Genomic DNA, 19,885 nt, shown 5'->3' with positions numbered 1-19,885 from the left:
TTTGATAATTAGTGGGTATCGGCCTAATTCTGCTCTGCATGCATTGTGTGGTGTTCTACGTTGTACACATGTTTTTTTGTTGTTGCAGAATTCTGCATGCAGAGTCTCAATTTGGTGTTTGTCTCATTTTGTGAAATCTTGGTTGGTGAGCGGACCCCAGACCTCATAACCATAAAGGGCAATGGGCTCTATGACTGATTCAAGTATTTTTAGCCAAATCCTAATTGGTATGTTGAATTTTCTGTTCCTTTTGATGGCATAGAATTTCCTTCTTGCCTTGTCTCTCTCAATGTAATTGGAGAATCCAGTGGGTGGGAGCCTTTAATACTTGATTCTAAGATTTGTATTTGATCATGTATATATTTAAGCTGGTTGTTCTTTGTTATAGGGACAAAACGTTTTGAGGAGTAGTTTATCCATACATCTGCGTTTTCCATAGATGACTCTTCGTGTTGTTGTTTGTTTAGTGTTTTCCAATTTTCCCAGAAGTGATCTCTGACGTGCTGTTCCTTCTTTTTCCGTAGTGTACTTCTGTACTGTTTTAGTGATTCACCATAGTGAAGTCGTAGGCTCAGGTTGGATAAGTTTCTCAATTTCTTTCTTAGGTTTTTGCATTCTTCATCAAACCATTTGTCATTGTTGTTCATTTTCTTAGGATATCTGTTTGACATTTTAAGATTTTAAAGGGAAGCTGAGAGGTCAAATATACTCTTAAGGTTTTCTATTGCTAAGTTTACACTTGCACTATTACAGTGAAACATTTTGTCCAGGAAGTTGTCTACATGCATGCATTGTAGCTGGGGATTTTAACAAGGCTAATCTGAAAACAAGACTCCCTAAATTCTATCAGCATATTGATTGCGCAACCAGGGCTGGAAAAACCTTGGATCATTGCTATTCTAACTTCCGCGACGCATATAAGGCCCTGCCCCGCTCTCCTTTCGGAAAAGTTGACCACAACTCAATTTTGATGATCCCCGCCTACAGACAGAAACTAAAACAAGAAGCTCCCGCGCTGAGGTCTGTTCAACGCTGGTCCGACCAATCTGATTCCACACTCCAAGACTGCTTCCATCACGTGGACTGGGATATGTTTCGTATTGCATCAAACAACAACATTGACGAATACGCTGATTCGGTGAGCGAGTTCATTAGAACGTGCGTTGAAGATGTCGTTCCCATAGCAACGATTAAAACATTCCCAAACCAGAAACCGTGGATTGATGGCAGCATTCGCGTGAAACTGAAAGCCCGAACCACTGCTTTTAATCAGGGCAAGGTGACCGGAAACATGACTGAATAGAAACAGTGTAGCTATTCCCTCCGCAAGGCAATCAAACAAGCTAAGCGTCAGTATAGAGACTAAGTAGAATCTCAATTCAACGGCTCAGACACAAGAGGTATGTGGCAGGGTCTACAGTCAATCACGGATTACAAAAAGAAAACCAGCCCCGTCACGGACCAGGATGTCTTGCTCCCAGGCAGACTAAATAACTTTTTTGCCCGCTTTGAGGACTACACAGTGCTGACACGGCCCGCAACCAAAACATGCGGACTCTCCTTCACTGCAGCCGACGTGAGGAAAACATTTAAACGTGTCAACCCTCGCAAGGCTGCAGGCCCAGACAGCATCCCCAGCCACGCCCTCAGAGCATGCGCAGACCAGCTGGCTGGTGTGTTTACGGACATATTCAATCAATCCCTATCCCAGTCTGTTGTTCCCACATGCTTCAAGAGGGCCACCATTGTTCCTGTTCCCAAGAAAGCTAAGGTAACTGAGCTAAACGACTATCGCCCCGTAGCACTTACTTCCGTCATCATGAAGTGCTTTGAGAGACTAGTCAAGGACCATATCACCTCCACCCTACCTGACACCCTAGACCCACTCAAATTTGCTTACCGCCCAAATAGGTCCACAGACGATGCAATCTCAACCACACTGCACACTGCCCTAACCCATCTGGACAAGAGGAATACCTATGTGAGAATGCTGTTCATTGACTACAGCTCGGCATTTAACACCATAGTGCCCTCCAAGCTCATCATCAAGCTCGAGACCCTGGGTCTCGACCCCGCCCTGTGCAACTGGGTACTGGACTTCCTGACGGTCCGCCCCCAGGTGGTGAGGGTAGGCAACAACATCTCCATCCCGCTAATCCTCAACACTGGGGCCCCACAAAGGTGCGTTCTGAGCCCTCTCCTGTACTCCCTGTTCACCCACGACTACGTGGCCACGCACGCCTCCAACTCAATCATCAAGTTTGCGGACGACACAACAGTGGTAGGCTTGATTACCAACAACGAAGAGACGATCTACAGGGAGGAGGTGAGGGCCCTCGGAGTGTGGTGTCAGGAAAATAACCTCACACTCAACGTCAACAAAACTAAGGAGATGATTGTGGACTTCAGGAAACAGCAGAGGGAACACCCCCCTATCCACATCGATGGAACAGTAGTGGAGAGGGTAGCAAGTTTTAAGTTCCTCGGCATACACATCACAGACAAACTGAATTGGTCCACTCACACAGACAGCATCGTGAAGAAGGCGCAGCAGCGCCTCTTCAACCTCAGGAGGCTGAAGAAATTTGGCTTGTCACCAAAAAGCACTCACAAACTTCTACAGATGCACAGTCGAGAGCATCCTGTCGGGCTGTATCACCGCCTGGTACGGCAACTGCTCCGCCCACAACCATAAGGCTCTCCAGAGGGTAGTGAGGTCTGCACAACGCAAACTACCTGCCCTCCAGGACACCTACACCACCCGATGTCACAGGAAGGCCATAAAGATCATCAAGGACAACAACCACCCGAGCCACTGCCTGTTCACCCCGCTATCATCCAGAAGGCGAGGTCAGTACAGGTGCATCAAAGCTGGGACCGAGAGACTGAAAAACAGCTTCTATCTCAAGGCCATCAGACTGTTAAACAGCCACCACTAACATTGAGTGGCTGCTGCCAACACACTGACTCAACTCCAGCCACTTTAATAATGGGAACTTTAATAATGGGAATTGATGGGAAATGATGTAAAATATATCACTAGCCACTTTAAACAATGATACCTAATATAATGTTTACATAACCTACATTATTCATCTCATATGTATACGTATATACTGTACTCTACAGTGCCTTGCGAAAGTATTCGGCCCACTTGAACTTTGCGACCTTTTGCCACATTTCAGGCTTCAAACATAAAGATATAAAACTGTATTTTTTGTGAAGAATCAACAACAAGTGGGACACAATCATGAAGTGGAACGACATTTCTTGGATATTTCAAACTTTTTTAACAAATCAAAAACTGAAAAATCGGGCGTGCAAAATTATTCAGCCCCCTTAAGTTAATACTTTGTAGCGCCACCTTTTGCTGTGATTACAGCTGTAAGTCGCTTGGGGTATGTCTCTATCAGTTTTGCACATCGAGAGACTGAATTTCTATCCCATTCCTCCTTGCAAAACAGCTCGAGCTCAGTGAGGTTGGATGGAGAGCATTTGTGAACAGCAGTTTTCAGTTCTTTCCACAGATTCTCGATTGGATTCAGGTCTGGGCTTTGACTTGGCCATTCTAACACCTGGATATGTTTATTTTTAAACCATTCCATTGTAGATTTTGCTTTATGTTTTGGATCATTGTCTTGTTGGAGGACAAATCTCCGTCCCAGTCTCAGGTCTTTTGCAGACTCCATCAGGTTTTCTTACAGAATGGTCCTGTATTTGGCTCCATCCATCTTCCCATCAATTTTAACCATTCTCCCTGTCCCTCCTGAAGAAAAGCAGGCCCAAACCATGATGCTGCCACCACCATGTTTGACAGTGGGGATGGTGTGTTCAGGGTGATGAGCTGTGTTGCTTTTACGCCAAACATAACGTTTTGCATTGTTGCCAAAAAGTTCAATTTTGGTTTCATCTAACCAGAGCACCTTCTTCCACATGTTTGCTGTGTCTCCCAGGTGGCTTGTGGCAAACTTTAAACAACACTTTTTATGGATATCTTTAAGAAATGTCTTTCTTCTTGCCACTCTTCCATAAAGGCCAGATTTGTGCAATATACGACTGATTGTTGTCCTCTGGACAGAGTCTCCCACCTCAGCTGTAGATCTCTGCAGTTCATCCAGAGTGATCATGGGCCTCTTGGCTGCATCTCTGATCAGTCTTCTCCTTGTATGAGCTGAAAGTTTAGAGGGACGGCCAGGTCATGGTAGATTTGCAGTGGTCTGATACTCCTTCCATTTCAATATTATAGCTTGCACAGTGCTCCTTGGGATGTTTAAAGCTTGTGAAATCTTTTTGTATCCAAATCAGGCATTAAACTTCTTCACAACAGTATATCGGACCTGCCTGGTGTGTTCCTTGTTCTTCATGATGCACTCTGCACTTTTAACGGACCTCTGAGACTATCACAGTGCAGGTGCATTTATACGGAGACTTGATTACACACAGGTGGATTGTATTTATCATCATTAGTCATTTAGGTCAACATTGGATCATTCAGAGATCCTCACTGAACTTCTGGAGAGAGTTTGCTGCACTGAAAGTAAAGGGGCTGAATAATTTTGCACGCCCAATTTTTCAGTTTTTGATTTGTTAAAAAAGTTTGAAATATCCAATAAATGTTGTTCCACTTCATGATTGTGTCCCACTTGTTGTTGATTCTTCACAAAAAAATACAGTTTTATATCTTTATGTTTGAAGCCTGAAATGTGGCAAAAGGTCGCAAAGTTCAAGTGGGCCGGATACTTTCGCAAGGCACTGTATATCATCTACTGCATCTTTATGTAATACATGTATCACTAGCCACTTTAACTATGCCACTTTGTTTACATACTCATCTCATATGTATATACTCTACTCAATACCATCTACTGTATCTTGCCTATGCCGCTCTGTACCATCACTCATTCATATATCTTTATGTACATATTCTTTATCCCCTTACACTTGTGTCTATAAGGTTATAGTTTTGGAATTGTTAGCTAGATTACTTGTTGGTTATTACTGCATTGTCGTAACTAGAAACACAAGCATTTCGCTACACTCGCATTAACATCTGCAAACCATGTGTATGTGACAAATAAAATTGGATTTGATTTGACATGGGATTGAATTAGTTTTTGCCTAATAGTTTTTTGGTAGATTTCCACACTACTTTCCTCTATGTATAGCATATCTTAATGTTATTCAGTTTCTTTGGCTTTGATGCCTCATGATTGAGCATAGCTCTGTTCTAGAAGTGTGATTTTGCTGTGGTCTGATGTCAGTGGACTGACTGTGAATGCTCTATGAGACTTTGGGTTCAGGTCAGTGATAAAGGAGTCTACAGTTACTGCCAAGAGAATAGCTTCCTTTTAGGTGGTTGTAGAATTTAACGTCTCTTTTCTGGATTTTGATCATTAGCGGGTATCGGCCCATTTCTGCTCTGCATGCATAATTTAGTGTTTTATGTTGTACCCTGAGGATATTTTTGAAGAATTCTGCATGCAGTCTCAATATGGTGTTTGTCCTGCCAAAGGAGTCCCCTCGAAGCCTAATATTGACTATGTACATACCCAGCATTCAACAGAGCTGCATTTTTGTTGGTTATGTTGTCGTAGTTGTGTCTAGGGGGGCATATGGGGGAAGGAATGCTGTCACCTCCAGGTAGGTATTTGTCCCCCTGTGTGCTGAGGGTGTCAGGTTCTTGTCCAGTTCTGGCATGTTGGTCGCCACAGACTAGTACATGTCCCTGGAAATGGTTGATCTTCCCCTCTAGGATGGAGAAGCTGTCATCGTTAAAGTACATGGATACTGTAGGGGGGATATAGGTAGCACACATGAGGATATTTTTCTCTGTTGAGATCATTTCCTTATTGATTTCTAGCCAGATGTAAAATGTTCCTGGTTTGACTAATTTAATAGAGTGAGTTAGGTCTGCTCTATACCAAATTAGGATACCCCCTGAGTCTCTTCCCTGTATCACACCTGGTAGTTTGGTGTATGGGACTACAAGCTCTCTGTAACCTAGAGGGCAAACAGTGGGTCCGTCTGTCTGTCTGTCTGTCTGTCTGTCTGTCTGTCTGTCTGTCTGTCTGTCTGTCTGTCTGTCTGTCTGTCTGTCCAAAAGAATAAAATACATTTCTTGTTGTCAACTTTTCTGAAGAGATCGGTCCCATTATATCTGGCAAAAACTGGCGGAATGCTGCAAGGAGGCATGAGGACAGCAGATGTGTCCAGGGCAATACATTGCAATGTCCGTACTGTGAGACTCCTAAGACAGCGCTACAGGGAGACAGGATTGACAACTGATCATCCTCGCAGTGACAGACCACGTGTAACAACACCTGCACAGGATCGGTACATCCGAACATCACACCTGCGGGACAGGTACAGGATGGCAACAACAACTGCCGAGTTACACCAGAAACGCACAATCCCTCCATCAGTGCTCAGACTGTCCGCAATAGGCTGAGAGAGGCTGGACTGAGGGCTTGTAGGCCTGTTGTGAGGCAGGTTCTCACCAGACATCACCGGCAACAACATCGCCTATGGGCACAAACCCACCGTCGCTGGACCAGACAGGACTGACAAAAAGTGCTCTTCACTGACGAGTTGCAGTTTTGTCTCACCAGAGGTGATGGTCGGATTTGCGTTTATCGTTGAAGGAATGAGCGTTACACCGAGGCCTGTACTCTGGAGCGGGATCAATTTGGAGGTGGAGGGTCCGTCATGGTCTGGGGCGGTGTGTCACAGCATCATCGCACTGAGCTTGTTGCCATTGCAAGCAATCACAATGCTGTGCGTTACAGGGAAGACATCCTCCTCCCTCACGTGGTACCCTTCCTTCAGGCTCATCCTGACATGACCCTCCAGCATGACAATGCCACCGGCCATACTGCTCGTTCTGTGCAGTGTTCTGTCATGGCCAGTGAAGAGCCCGGATCTCAATCCCATTGAGCATGTCTGGGACCTGTTGGATCGGAGGGTGAGGGCAAGGGCCATTCCCCCAAGAAATGTCTGGGAACTTGCAGTGCCTTGGCGGAATACTGGGGTAACATCTCACAGCAAGAACTGTCAAATCTAGTGCAGTACATGTGGAAGAGATGCACTGCAGTACTTAATGCAGCTGGTAGCCACACCAGATACTGACTGTTACTTTGAATTGACCCCCCCTTTGTTCAGGGACACATTATTCAATTTCTGTTAGTCACATGTCTGTGGAACTTGTTCAATTTATGTCTGTTGTTCAATCTTGTTATATTCATACAAATATTTACACATGTTAAGTTTGCTGAAAATAAACGCAGTTGACAGTGAGAGGATGTTTCAAAAAGAACCATGAATTTTGTTTGTAAGATTTTGTGACACCTCAGAAGAGAATCAGGAATTCTGTACCACAGAGCAGTGTTTGTCAGGGGTGTGTAACTGGTGGCAGAGTAGTCAGACGCAGGAGAGCAGAACTGGGTAATAACCGGAGCAGTTTAATTTCAAAACTACCGGCATCCAGAACAACAACGTATGGGTACAAAACCCTGTCGCGCACCAGACAACAATGTGCACAAGCACTTACAACAAACAATTCCACACAAAGACATGGGGGGAACAGAGGGTAAAATACACAACACGTAATGAGGGAATGAAAACCAAGTGTGTGGGAAAACAAGACAAAACAAATGAAAAATGGATCGTCGATGGCTAGAAGACCGGTGACGTCGACCACCGAACACCGCCCGAACAAGGAGAGGAACCGTCTTCGGAAGAAGTAGTGACAGTGTTTTAGTTCTCAAGACCACATATTGAGTGTCTCGGTCTTGTTCGGTGTCGGATACATTTGTACTCGGTCTCAGACAGTGAGGACTCGTAATTCCTTCCCGAAACCGGCCAAGACCATCTGAGTGAAAAACTCATAATTATCAGCTTCCATTCAGTCAGCGCACAAAACCACTCCACCAGGCCAAATATATACACTCCTTTTTTTAACATGAACATCTTTACAGCCTTTATAGCTATTATAGACAGGTTAGTACAGTGGTGAACCTATAGGTCTTCAGTGTGACAGGTTAGTACAGTGGTGAACCTATAGGTCTTCAGTGGTGAACCTATAGGTCTTCAGTGGTGAACCTATAGGTCTTCAGTGGTGAACCTATAGGTCTTCAGTGGTGAACCTATAGGTCTTCAGTGGTGAACCTATAGGTCTTCAGTGGTGAACCTATAGGTCTTCAGTGGTGAACCTATAGGTCTTCAGTGGTGAACCTATAGGTCTTCAGTATGTGACAGGTTAGTACAGTGGTGAACCTATAGGTCTTCAGTGGTGAACCTATAGGTCTTCAGTGGTGAACCTATAGGTCTTCAGTGGTGAATCTATAGGTCTTCAGTGTGACAGGTTAGTACAGTGGTGAACCTATAGATCTTCAGTGTGTGACAGGTTACAGTGGTGAGGCCTTCAGTGGTGAACCTATAGGTCTTCAGTGGGCCAGTGGTCTAACCTAAACAGGACCTGGTCTAGTGGTGGTCTAGTGGAGAACCAAAGGGCCAGTGGTCTAGTGGAGGGTAAACACAAAGGGCCAGTGGTCTAGTGGAGGGTAAACACAAAGGGCCAGTGGTCAGTGGAGGGTAAACACAAAGGGCCAGTGGTCTTCAGGGTAAACACAAAGGTCCAGTGGTCAGTGGAGGGTAAACACAAGGTCCAGTGGTCTAGTGGAGAAAACACAAAGGTCCAGTGGTCTAGTGGAGAACACAAAGGACCAGTGGTCTAGTGGAGGGTAAACACAAAGGACCAGTGGTCTAGTGGAGAAACACAAAGGTCAGTGGTCTAGTGGAGGGTAAACACAAAGGGCCAGTGGTCTAGTGGAGGGTAAACACAAAGGACCAGTGGTCTAGTGGAGGGTAAACACAAAGGTCCAGTGGTCTAGTGGAGGGTAAACACAAAGGACCAGTGGTCTAGTGGAGGGTAAACACAAAGGACCAGTGGTCTAGTGGAGGGTAAACACAAAGGACCAGTGGTCTAGTGGAGGGTAAACACAAAGGGCCAGTGGTCTAGTGGAGGGTAAACACAAAGGACCAGTGGTCTAGTGGAGGGTAAACACAAAGGACCAGTGGTCTAGTGGAGGGTAAACACAAAGGGCCAGTGGTCTAGTGGAGGGTAAACACAAAGGGCCAGTGGTCTAGTGGAGGGTAAACACAAAGGGCCAGTGGTCTAGTGGATAAACACAAAGGTTAGTGGTCTAGTGGAGGGTAAACACAAAGGGCCAGTGGTCTAGTGGAGGGTAAACACAAAGGGCCAGTGGTCTAGTGGAGGGTAAACACAAAGGACCAGTGGTCTAGTGGAGGGTTAACAGGACCAGTGGTCTAGTGGAACACAAAGGTCCAGTGGTCTAGTGGAGGGTAAACACAAAGGTCCAGTGGTCTAGTGGAGAACACAAAGGACCAGTGGTCTTCAGTGGAGGGTAAACACAAAGGACCAGGTTGGTCTAGTGGAGGGTAAACACAAAGGGCCAGTGGTCTGGAGGTGTGTGGGCCAGTGGTCTAGTGGAGGGTAAACACAAAGGTCCAGTGGTCTAGTGGAGGGTAAACACAAAGGACAGTGGTCTAGTGGAAAACACAAAGGACCAGTGGTCTAGTGGAGGGTAAACACAAAGGACCAGTGGTCTAGTGGAGAAAACACAAAGGTCTGGTCTAGTGGAGGGTAAACACAAAGGGCCAGTGGTCTAGTGGAGGGTAAACACAAAGGACCAGTGGTCTAGTGGAGGATAAACACAAAAGGTTAGTGGTCTAGTGGAGGGTAAACACAAAGGACCAGTGGTCTAGTGGATAGGTAAACACAAAGGACCAGTGGTCCTAGTGGAGGGTAAACACAAAGGGCCAGTGGTCTAGTGGAGGGTAAACACAAGGTCCAGTGGTCAGTGGAGGGTAAACACAAAGGGCCAGTGGTCAGTGGTGGGTAAACACAAAGGGCCAGTGGTCTAGTGGTGAAACCAAAGGGCCAGGGTCTTCGGTGGTGAAACACAAAGGTCTTCAGTGGAGAACCCAGTGGTCTTCAGGGTAAACACAAAGGACCAGTGGTTAGTGGAGGGGTAAACACAAAGGACCAGTGGTCTAGTGGAGGGTAAACACAAAGGGCCAGTGGTCTAGTGGAGGGTAAACACAAAGGGCCAGTGGTCAGTGGTGAACCAAGGTCCAGTGGTCAGTGGAGGGTGAACCAAAGGGCCAGGGTCTTCAGTGGGTAAACACAAAGGTCCAGTGGTCAGTGGAGGGTAAACACAAAGGTCCAGTGGTCTAGTGGAGGGTAAACACAAAGGGCCAGTGGTCTAGTGGAGGGTAAACACAAAGGACCAGTGGTCAGTGGAGGGTAAACACAAAGGACCAGTGGTCTAGTGGAGTGGTAAACACAAAGGACCAGTGGTCAGTGGACCAGTGAAACACAAAGGTTAGTGGTCAGTGGAGGGTAAACACAAGGGCCAGTGGTCTAGTGGAGAAAACACAAAGGGCCAGTGGTCAGTGGAGGGTAAACACAAAGGTCCAGTGGTCTAGTGGAGAACACAAAGGGCCAGTGGTCAGTGGTGGGTAACCAAGGTCCAGTGGTCTAGTGGAGGGTAAACACAAAGGCCAGTGGTCTAGTGGTGAACCTAAACACAAAGGGCCAGTGGTCTAGTGGAGGGTAAACACAAAGGACCAGTGGTCCAGTGGTCTAGTGGAGGGTAAACACAAAGGGCCAGTGGTCTAGTGGAGGGTAAACACAAAGGACCAGTGGTCTAGTGGAGGGTAAACACAAAGGGCCAGTGGTCTAGTGGAGGGTAAACACAAAGGGCCAGTGGTCTAGTGGAGGGTAAACACAAAGGACCAGTGGTCTAGTGGAGGGTAAACACAAAGGGCCAGTGGTCTAGTGGAGGGTAAACACAAAGGGCCAGTGGTCTAGTGGAGGGTAAACACAAAGGGCCAGTGGTCTAGTGGAGGGTAAACACAAAGGGCCAGTGGTCTAGTGGAGGGTAAACACAAAGGGCCAGTGGTCTAGTGGAGGGTAAACACAAAGGACCAGTGGTCTAGTGGAGGGTAAACACAAAGGGCCAGTGGTCTAGTGGAGGGTAAACACAAAGGGCCAGTGGTCTAGTGGAGGGTAAACACAAAGGGCCAGTGGTCTAGTGGAGGGTAAACACAAAGGGCCAGTGGTCTAGTGGAGGGTAAACACAAAGGACCAGTGGTCTAGTGGAGGGTAAACACAAAGGGCCAGTGGTCTAGTGGAGGGTAAACACAAAGGACCAGTGGTCTAGTGGAGGGTAAACACAAAGGACCAGTGGTCTAGTGGAGGGTAAACACAAAGGACCAGTGGTCTAGTGGAGGGTAAACACAAAGGGCCAGTGGTCTAGTGGAGGGTAAACACAAAGGGCCAGTGGTCTAGTGGAGGGTAAACACAAAGGACCAGTGGTCTAGTGGAGGGTAAACACAAAGGGCCAGTGGTCTAGTGGAGGGTAAACACAAAGGGCCAGTGGTCTAGTGGAGGGTAAACACAAAGGGCCAGTGGTCTAGTGGAGGGTAAACGCAGGTATAAGTCATATACTCACTTTTTATTCAGGGGGCATTGCTTATACTCACTTCTTAATCCCTACTGATGCATATCAAAGTAGTGTAGTGGAGGTATACGACTTATCAATGATGTAGTACAATATAGAAATCATGCACAAAGTAGCCTACACAATCTCAAAGCAGTGAAATATATTGACATGCGTGCAGCACACAGCCTAGTTTCAGCTGAATATCATCTGCAGGCAGCAGGAGTGTTCAGCTCTCAGCTGGTTTTAGCAAGGAGCAGCTCACAGAAGAAAGACAGTGGTTCTATTGTTTTCCACAGTGTTGAAGGGTTCCATGGAAGTGGTTCTATTGTGTTCCACAGTGTTGAAGGGTTCCAGGGAAGTGGTTCTATTGTACCTCACCGCACGCGGGTCCAGGATTAACACAACTCTATCAGGAATTAAACCTAGACCTCTCCATCAGCCTTTCATTCTCTACTTTATTCCTTCTCCTGCCTCATTACTTCATTCTTTTCAGGCTGGGGCTGGGATAAGAGCTTGCTCTGAAGGATTTGCCTTTTTCATTAAGAGATTGACCCTGGCATTCTGTCATTCTCTTCCTGCTTTAGTTTAAACCAGGAATTACAATGTAGAGCCACTTCACTGCTTTGGCCTTTATACAGAACACTCTCATTATACAATTCTCCCTCTGTCTCTTGTGCTGCTTCTTTCTCCTTCTCTCTCTCCACTTCTCACTCTCTCCTTCTCTCTGTCTCTCTCTTACACTCTTGCTATAGCAAATAACTTATTCACCACAGATCTGATTGTGATTTTATCTCTCAGAATATTGAGCTCTCACATTTCAAATTTGAGTTATTTCTCTTTAAAGCTCCCTGCAGTATTAGCGTAACACCCAAGGTCATTTATTTGACCACTGAAGTAGTTGGTATTCTATGAACAGAAGTATACTGGCCGTCACCTCTGTATCCCTCTGTAGTCCTACACAATGGTTTTAAATCCAACATTGTGAGCTGTAGGAAACATATTTACTCAAATCTCCTCTTGAAAAAAGTAGCCTTCATATTTCTTTATGTCATCCTAAAAACATGAAACTAGAGAAAGTAATTGATTCCTCTAAATGTCTAACGTGTTTTTCTCTCCGTGTCTGTCTGTCCTTCTCTCCGTCCATCCTCCCTTTGTCTATCTGTCTGTCCTCTCTGTATCCTCTTCCTAACAGGGTTTTCTGGACATTGACCTAACAGACCTGAGGAAAGGTGGGGCGAACATCACAGGCTTCCAGCTGGTCAACTACACAGAGCAGAACGTCAGTCGTACCATTCAGCAGTGGATGGAGTTCGAAAACAAAGACGCCAAGATCCCCAAGAGACGCCTGAAGGTACTGCACTGCACTGCACTGCACAGACATGCACACTACTCTGTCTAGACAGACGGGTTGCAACTCTCAATGTTCCAATGCTCCAGCATTAACACGTCTGTACAAGTTCCGGCATCAGTTGGGACAGAGTGTACGAGTCGGAAATCAGACACGCTTCTCCAGACACCTCGCTGCCAAATCACTTCGCTGCCATATCCAATTTCCTCCAGCATTTTAAGTCCTGCTTCCCAAACTTGTGATTTGTGGCTCCCGAGTGGAGCACTGCATTGCAGTTATAGAGGCGTCACTAGAGAGCCTGGTTCGATACCGGGCTGTATCACAACCGGCCGTGATCGGGAGTCCCATAGGGTGGCGCACAATTGGCCCAGCGTCGTTAGGGGAGGATTTTGCTGGGGTAGGCTGTCATTGTAACTAAGAATTTGTTCTTAACTGACTTGCCTAGTTAAATAAAGTTAAAAATATATATAAATATAGAAAATGATCTCTGTATAATGAGCTCTGCTCTGATCTCTATAATGATCTCTGCTCTGCTCTGATCTCTCTATAATGATCTCTGCTCTGATCTCTGTATAATGATCTCTGCTCTGATCTCTCTATAATGATCTTTGCTCTGATCTCTGTATAATGATCTCTGCTCTGATCTCTGTATAATGATCTCTGCTCTGATCTCTCTATAATGATCTCTGCTCTGATCTCTGTATAATGATCTCTGCTCTGATCTCTCTATAATGATCTCTGCTCTGATCTCTCTATAATTATCTCTGCTCTGATCTCTCTATAATGATCTCTGCTCTGATCTCTGTATAATGATCTCTGCTCTGATCTCTGTATAATGATCTCTGCTCTGATCTCTCTATAATGATCTCTGCTCTGATCTCTCCATAATGATCTCTGCTCTGATCTCTGTATGATGATCTTTGCCTTACTTGCTTTCATCACTCCTCTTGAATTTGTTTTACCCTCTCAAGATGTCGTGTTTTAAGTCTAATGAGGTTGTCTCTCTCTCTATCTATCTCTCTCTCTTACACACCACACTCTCCCCCCCCGCCCCTCTCTCTCTGTAGTACACCGGAGCATTGACATATGACGGGGTGAAGGTGATGTCTACAGCATTCCAGAACCTCCGGAAACAGAGGATAGACATCTCTCGCCGTGGCAACGCAGGCGAATGCCTCGCCAACCCGCCCGCACCCTGGGGCCAAGGCATAGATATACAGAGAGCCCTGCAACAGGTGCACCCCCCCCACACACACACACAAAGATGCCTGGACCCGGGGGCCATTTTAAAGAAATTCAGAGAACCCTATAACACCACAAACTACTCTGCTGGTAGAAATGAGGGATTCACCCACACACTCTTACCTACAGCACAACAACATACACAGACAAGCTCCTGAGTGGCACGTTGGCTAACCCATTCTGAGTCGGGCCCTGCTGAACAATTTAGATCTCTATTCTGTCACCTAACATTCCCATTGAGTCACCTATGAGCTTCTTGGATGGAATGTGACATCATGTTAGGTAAACAATACCTGCAGGCAATAAAACCTGCCTGTGATCATCATAGCATATGACATCAACAATGGAGTTTAGTAATGCAGTGTTCTGAGATGGGAATGAAATAAAGCACTTGGTTTAGTATTACAGAGATGGTGAGAGAGCAGCCAGGCCGCTCAAGATTCACTTCATAATTAGACCTTAATCCATGTCGTGAGGACGTCAGGAGATGCCTTCAAATCCCGCCACTAGGGGCAGCGGTGAGTGCTATCACCATCAAGCAGGCTTGGGTTTTGCTAGGGCGTTGTGGACGGGGATGATGGGTGGACGCAGACACTTGTTTTTGTGTGTTGTTTTTATACAATCCCAAACCTTAACCCTTAACTTAACCATTCAGAATGAACGCCTAAACTTAACCATGGAGTTGTTTTTGTTTTAATCCTACCCAAACCTTAACCATTCAGAATTTATACAGGAGGAGCCGCATGAAGGAGGAGCAACACGTTAGGGCCCGGTTGCATAAAACATCTAAAACATATTAGGGAATTGTTTAAAGGTGTTACATAGACATTTCCTTAGGTCAGGGCATCATTTTACGGTAGTTTGAAGGCATGTACGGCAGAAAGCGTCTCTGATTACTATGGAGATGACCTGATTCACTGAAAGAGATCACATTTATTTTGGGAGATTGCAAAATAGAACTTCTACATTCAAGACAGGAGAAACAAATTGATATAGAAGATAATAAAACATGTATTTGAGTTACTTTTATCTCAACTTGTTTCTATTACTTCCTAGCAGGTCAAGCTAATTTACAGAGTAGGTAGCTAACTAGCCAGCTTGCTTTGTAGCCATGCATTGTTTAGCTAAGCAGCAGGACAGAGAAAAACATTCACCTCCACAAATGTTATTTACATTGATATCCATACTGAATGAAGCACTTAAGGGACCTCATGGGCACCCTTAACCTTTTCACTTAATTTAAGGGGAAAATCCACCTTAAAATATTTTGTGCAACTGACTTAAAATTGAGGAAATTAACTTAAGATGTTTAAACAACCAAGTCCGGAATCTGAAGTAAAAATTGGTCAAACCGATGAGATCTTATAGGGGGGCTCAATAGCTTTTCAGACAACCTGAATAATCCGATATTGCTGTGTGATTATTAGTAATTGCCCTAGACGTGCCTACAGAGGAATATGCTGTGAACTGGGTCGATTATCAATATCAGCTAGCAGTAGGGTAGCTGTTTTCTGGTACTGACGACAGTTGGATGTAGTCATTAAGATGTTATTGTATTCATATTTTAGATGGGCCCTTGACTTGAGCTTTTAAACAGACAGATGCTCTCAGAGTCTCACACTGATCCCTCTGGTGTGGCTCTGTGGAACTGTGGTCTAATTGATGCACACACACACTCACTCTTGTGCATACACACGCACATCCACACAAATGTATACACACACACACACACACACACACACACACACACACACACACACACACACACACACACACACACACACACACACACACACACACACACACACACACACACACACACACACACACACACACACACACACTCTCCCCTCTATATATTCCTCACACACTCACACTCACACACACACACACACACACACACACACACACACACACACACACACACACACACACACACACACACACACACACACAGTGCCTCCATGGGTTGTGTCTACCTGTGGTCTGGTCCGAGTGAATGCAGACATCTATCTGCCTGTGGGTAGAGAGGAGATTGATGTCCCACTCGCTCAATTAAACCCATCATGCTGCCAACACTAGCATGCTGCACTGAACACATGCTGCACACACTACACACACACTCACACGCGTACACTGAGTGTACAAACATTAGGAACACCTTCCTAATATTGTGTTGAACCACCTTTTACCCTCGGAACAGCCTCAATTCGTTGTGGCATAGACTCAACAAGGAGTTGAAAGCATTCCACAGGGATGCTGGCTCATGTTGACTCCAATGCTTCCTACAGTTGGCTGGATGTTCTCTGGGTGGTGGACCATTCTTGATACACACAGGAAACTGTTAAGTGTGAGAAACCCAGCAACAGTGCAGTTCTTGACACACTTAAACTGGTGTGCTTAGCATCTACTACCATACACTGTTCAAAGGCACTTAAACATTTTATATTGTCCATTCACCCTCTGAATGGCACACATACACAATCTATGTCTCAATTATCTCAAGACTTAAAAATCCTTCTTTAACCTGTTGTTACGTTTGTTTGTAGAGATGGACCAAGGCGCAGCGAATGTAGAGTTCCACATGCTTCAATAATAGTGAAACTTAACAAAACAAAAAAATAAACAATACCCCCCGGGGGCGGTTCTGGTGCGGGGTGAAGTACCCGCTCATCCGCCAGCATCGGGGGCGGTTCTGGTGCGGGGTGAAGTACCCGCTCATCCGCCAGCATCGGGGGCGGTTCTGGTGCGGGACGAAGTATCCGCTTATCCGCCAGCATCGGGGGCGGTTCTGGTGCGGGGCGAAGTATCCGCTTATCCGCCAGCATCAGGGGCAGTTCTGGTGCGGGACGAAGTATCCGCTTATCCGCCAGCATCGGGGGCGGTTCTGGTGCGGGGCGAAGTATCCACTTATCCTGTGGATCCAGCCATGGACCCAGGCTAAACACTGTGCCTGGACTGGACCTAGATGCCGAGGAAGGCTCCTGCCTTGGAGCTGGACTGGACACAGTGCTTAGACTGGGCATCGGCGCAGGGCAAGGCTCCGGCCATGGAGCTGGAGGTTCCGGACCGTGGACTGTCTCAGGAGGTTCCGGACCGGGGACCGTCGCCGGAAGCTCTAGACCGGGGACCGTCGCCGGAAGCTCTGGACTGGGAACTGTCGCCGGAAGCTCTGGACTGGGGAGGCGCACTGGAGGCCTGATGCGTGGGGCCGGCACAGGTGGCATCAGACTGGTGACACACACTTCAGGAGTAGCAGGCACAGGATGCACCTGCCTGGGAACACGCACTCCAAGGAGAATGCGAGGAGCAGGCACAGGACGTACCTGACTGGGAAGGCGCACTTGAGGGAGAATGCGAGGAGCAGGCACAGGACGTACTGGGCTGTGGAGGCGCACTGGAGGTCTGGAGCGTAGAGCTGGCACAATGTGTCCTGGACAGATGACAACCTTCGCACGGCAAGTGCGAGGAGCTGGCACAGGACGTACTGGGCTGTGAGGACGCACTGGAGACCTGGTGCGTATAGCCGGCATCAATTGTACCAGAACTTTAACACACTTCTCAGGACGATTACAGGGAGCTGACTCAGGTGGCACTAAACTGACAACACGTTCCTTCGGCAAATGCCGTGCATTCTCCACCAACTCAACAACTCTCCCATTTCTCTCTCCTCCAAATTCTACCTCTCCTCCCAGACTGGCTCTGGTTCACTCCTCGGCTCCGCCGACTGCTCCATGTGCCCCCCAGCAACATTTTCTTGGGGTTTCTGTGGCCTTCCTCCCCGACCTTCGTCGCTGTCCTCTCATGCTCCTAATCGACTCCTGCCAAGGAAGGCGATCCTGTCCTGCCAGGATTTCCTCCCATGTCCAGGATCCCTTCCCATCCAGGATCTCTTCCCCTTCCTGGGCACGCTGCTCGGTCCTTTGTGGATGGGAATTCTGTCACATTTGTTTGTAGAGATGGACCAAGGCGCAGCCAATGTAGAGTTCCACATGTTTCAATAATAGTGAAACTTAACAAAACAAAAAACGAACAAACCGTGACTACAGAGGTGCACTAACTCCAAACACAGTTACATAAACAATATCCCATAACCCACAGGTGGAAAAATGCAAAAAGTATGATCCCCAATTAGAGACAATGATTACCAGCTGCCTCTAATTGGGAATCATACACAAACACCAACATAGAAAATTAAACCTAGAACCCCACAAAGAAATAATAAACTGGACTAAAACCCACAGTCAATCCCTGACCTACTCTACCATAGAAAATACAGGCTTTCTATGGTCAGGACATGACACCTGTCTCCTCCCCTTCATCTACACTGATTGAAGTGGATTTAACAGGTGACATCAATAAAGGATCATAGCTTTCACCTGGATTCACCTGGTCAGTCTATGTCATAGAAAGAGCAGGTGTTCATAATGTTTTGAACACCCAGTGCACACACACACACACACACACAAACACACACAAACATGCATAATAAATGCTATACAGACTCCAATGAACATCCAGACAAGGCTCTTGAAGAAACTGAACTCCAGCTCATGTTCTCTGTTAATGAGGCTAATAGAAGACTACACCTCAAAACCTATATCGTAACTGCTCCCTGTGTCTCTGTGTTGTTGATGTGTCAGGTGCGTATCGATGGCCTGACAGGTCATATCCAGTTCAATGAGAAAGGACGCAGGACCAACTTCACCGTCAGTGTCATGGAGCTAGCCCCCTCTGGACCTAAGAAGGTGAGTCATGAGATCTGTAGGACCTTATTGGATCTTATGGGATCTAATGGGATCTTATAGAAGCTTATTTGATGTCAAATATGGGGATTCATGTACATTAGTGTTTCATTGCAGTCTAACATCATATCTGTACAGTACAGTATCAGATCAAGTCCAGGTTTCCTTCATGGCCCTTCAGTTTTTTCACTTGTCTTGTATGTGTATCAGGTGGGCTACTGGAACGAGGACGAGAAGTACGTGAGCACAGCCACCTTCATGAGAGGAAGCAACGACAGCAGCTACGGCCTACAGAACAGGACCTACATAGTTACCACCATCCTGGTTAGTGTGTGTGTGTGTGTGTGTGTGTGTGTGTCAGGGTTTTCATTAGGAAAATGTGGCAACAGACATTTGACCGGCAGCATTTTCATTTACCGTACATTTGAGAAATTTACCGGACCCATATGCATTGGATGTGCGTAACCTGATTAGGGCGTCCACCCACGGTGCTCAGAATAAAATAAATCACATTTAGATTATGGTAATTCATTTTAACAGAACATGAAACTCGGATGCAATGGGCTCCTTACCGAATTCCGATGCAGAATTTAAAGATGTTAGAATAACTGTTCACATTTACTTTTCCTCAGCCAAGTAGACCAGTAAGGAACAGCAACATCACGAGCCTATGTCAATCTAATATCCCCCATAGTAGAAAAGTTAACCTATTCTATTGGGTCTCCTGTCTCCTATGTCTCCTGCCCACAGACAGGGCCTCTAACTTATGGATGGAGGACAGGCTCCAGGTCCTCTAGCTTGGGGTAGTGGGAGGTGGTAGGTATGATGCTCCAGGTCCTCTAGCTTGGGGTAGTGGGAGGTGGTAGGTATGAGGCTCCAGGTCCTCTAGCTTGGGGTAGTGGGAGGTGGTAGGTATGGAGGACAGGCTCCAGGTCCTCTAGCTTGGGGTAGTGGGAGGTGGGTGGTATGGAGGACAGGCTTCAGGTCCTCCAGCTTGGGGTAGTGGGAGGTGGTAGGTATGGAGG

At 46.4% G+C, this 19,885-nt stretch overlaps 1 protein-coding gene across 2 annotated transcripts in view; it reads left to right on the top strand.

The window, feature by feature from the left end:
* The window catches only part of LOC118363927 (glutamate receptor 1-like), a 245,020-nt gene that overhangs the window by 134,812 nt on the left and 90,323 nt on the right, over positions 1 to 19,885 (top strand). For both annotated transcript variants that reach the window (XM_052487970.1, XM_052487969.1), the window contains exons 6-9: positions 12,718 to 12,876; positions 13,941 to 14,108; positions 18,759 to 18,863; positions 19,071 to 19,184. In XM_052487970.1, the coding sequence (XP_052343930.1) occupies positions 12,718 to 12,876; positions 13,941 to 14,108; positions 18,759 to 18,863; positions 19,071 to 19,184 (546 nt within the window). The remainder of the gene's footprint in view (positions 1 to 12,717; positions 12,877 to 13,940; positions 14,109 to 18,758; positions 18,864 to 19,070; positions 19,185 to 19,885) is intronic.

Source organism: Oncorhynchus keta, chromosome 30 (assembly GCF_023373465.1).
Source record: "Oncorhynchus keta strain PuntledgeMale-10-30-2019 chromosome 30, Oket_V2, whole genome shotgun sequence".
Taxonomy (NCBI): domain Eukaryota; kingdom Metazoa; phylum Chordata; class Actinopteri; order Salmoniformes; family Salmonidae; genus Oncorhynchus; species Oncorhynchus keta.
This window is presented reverse-complemented; position numbering and strand designations above follow the sequence as displayed.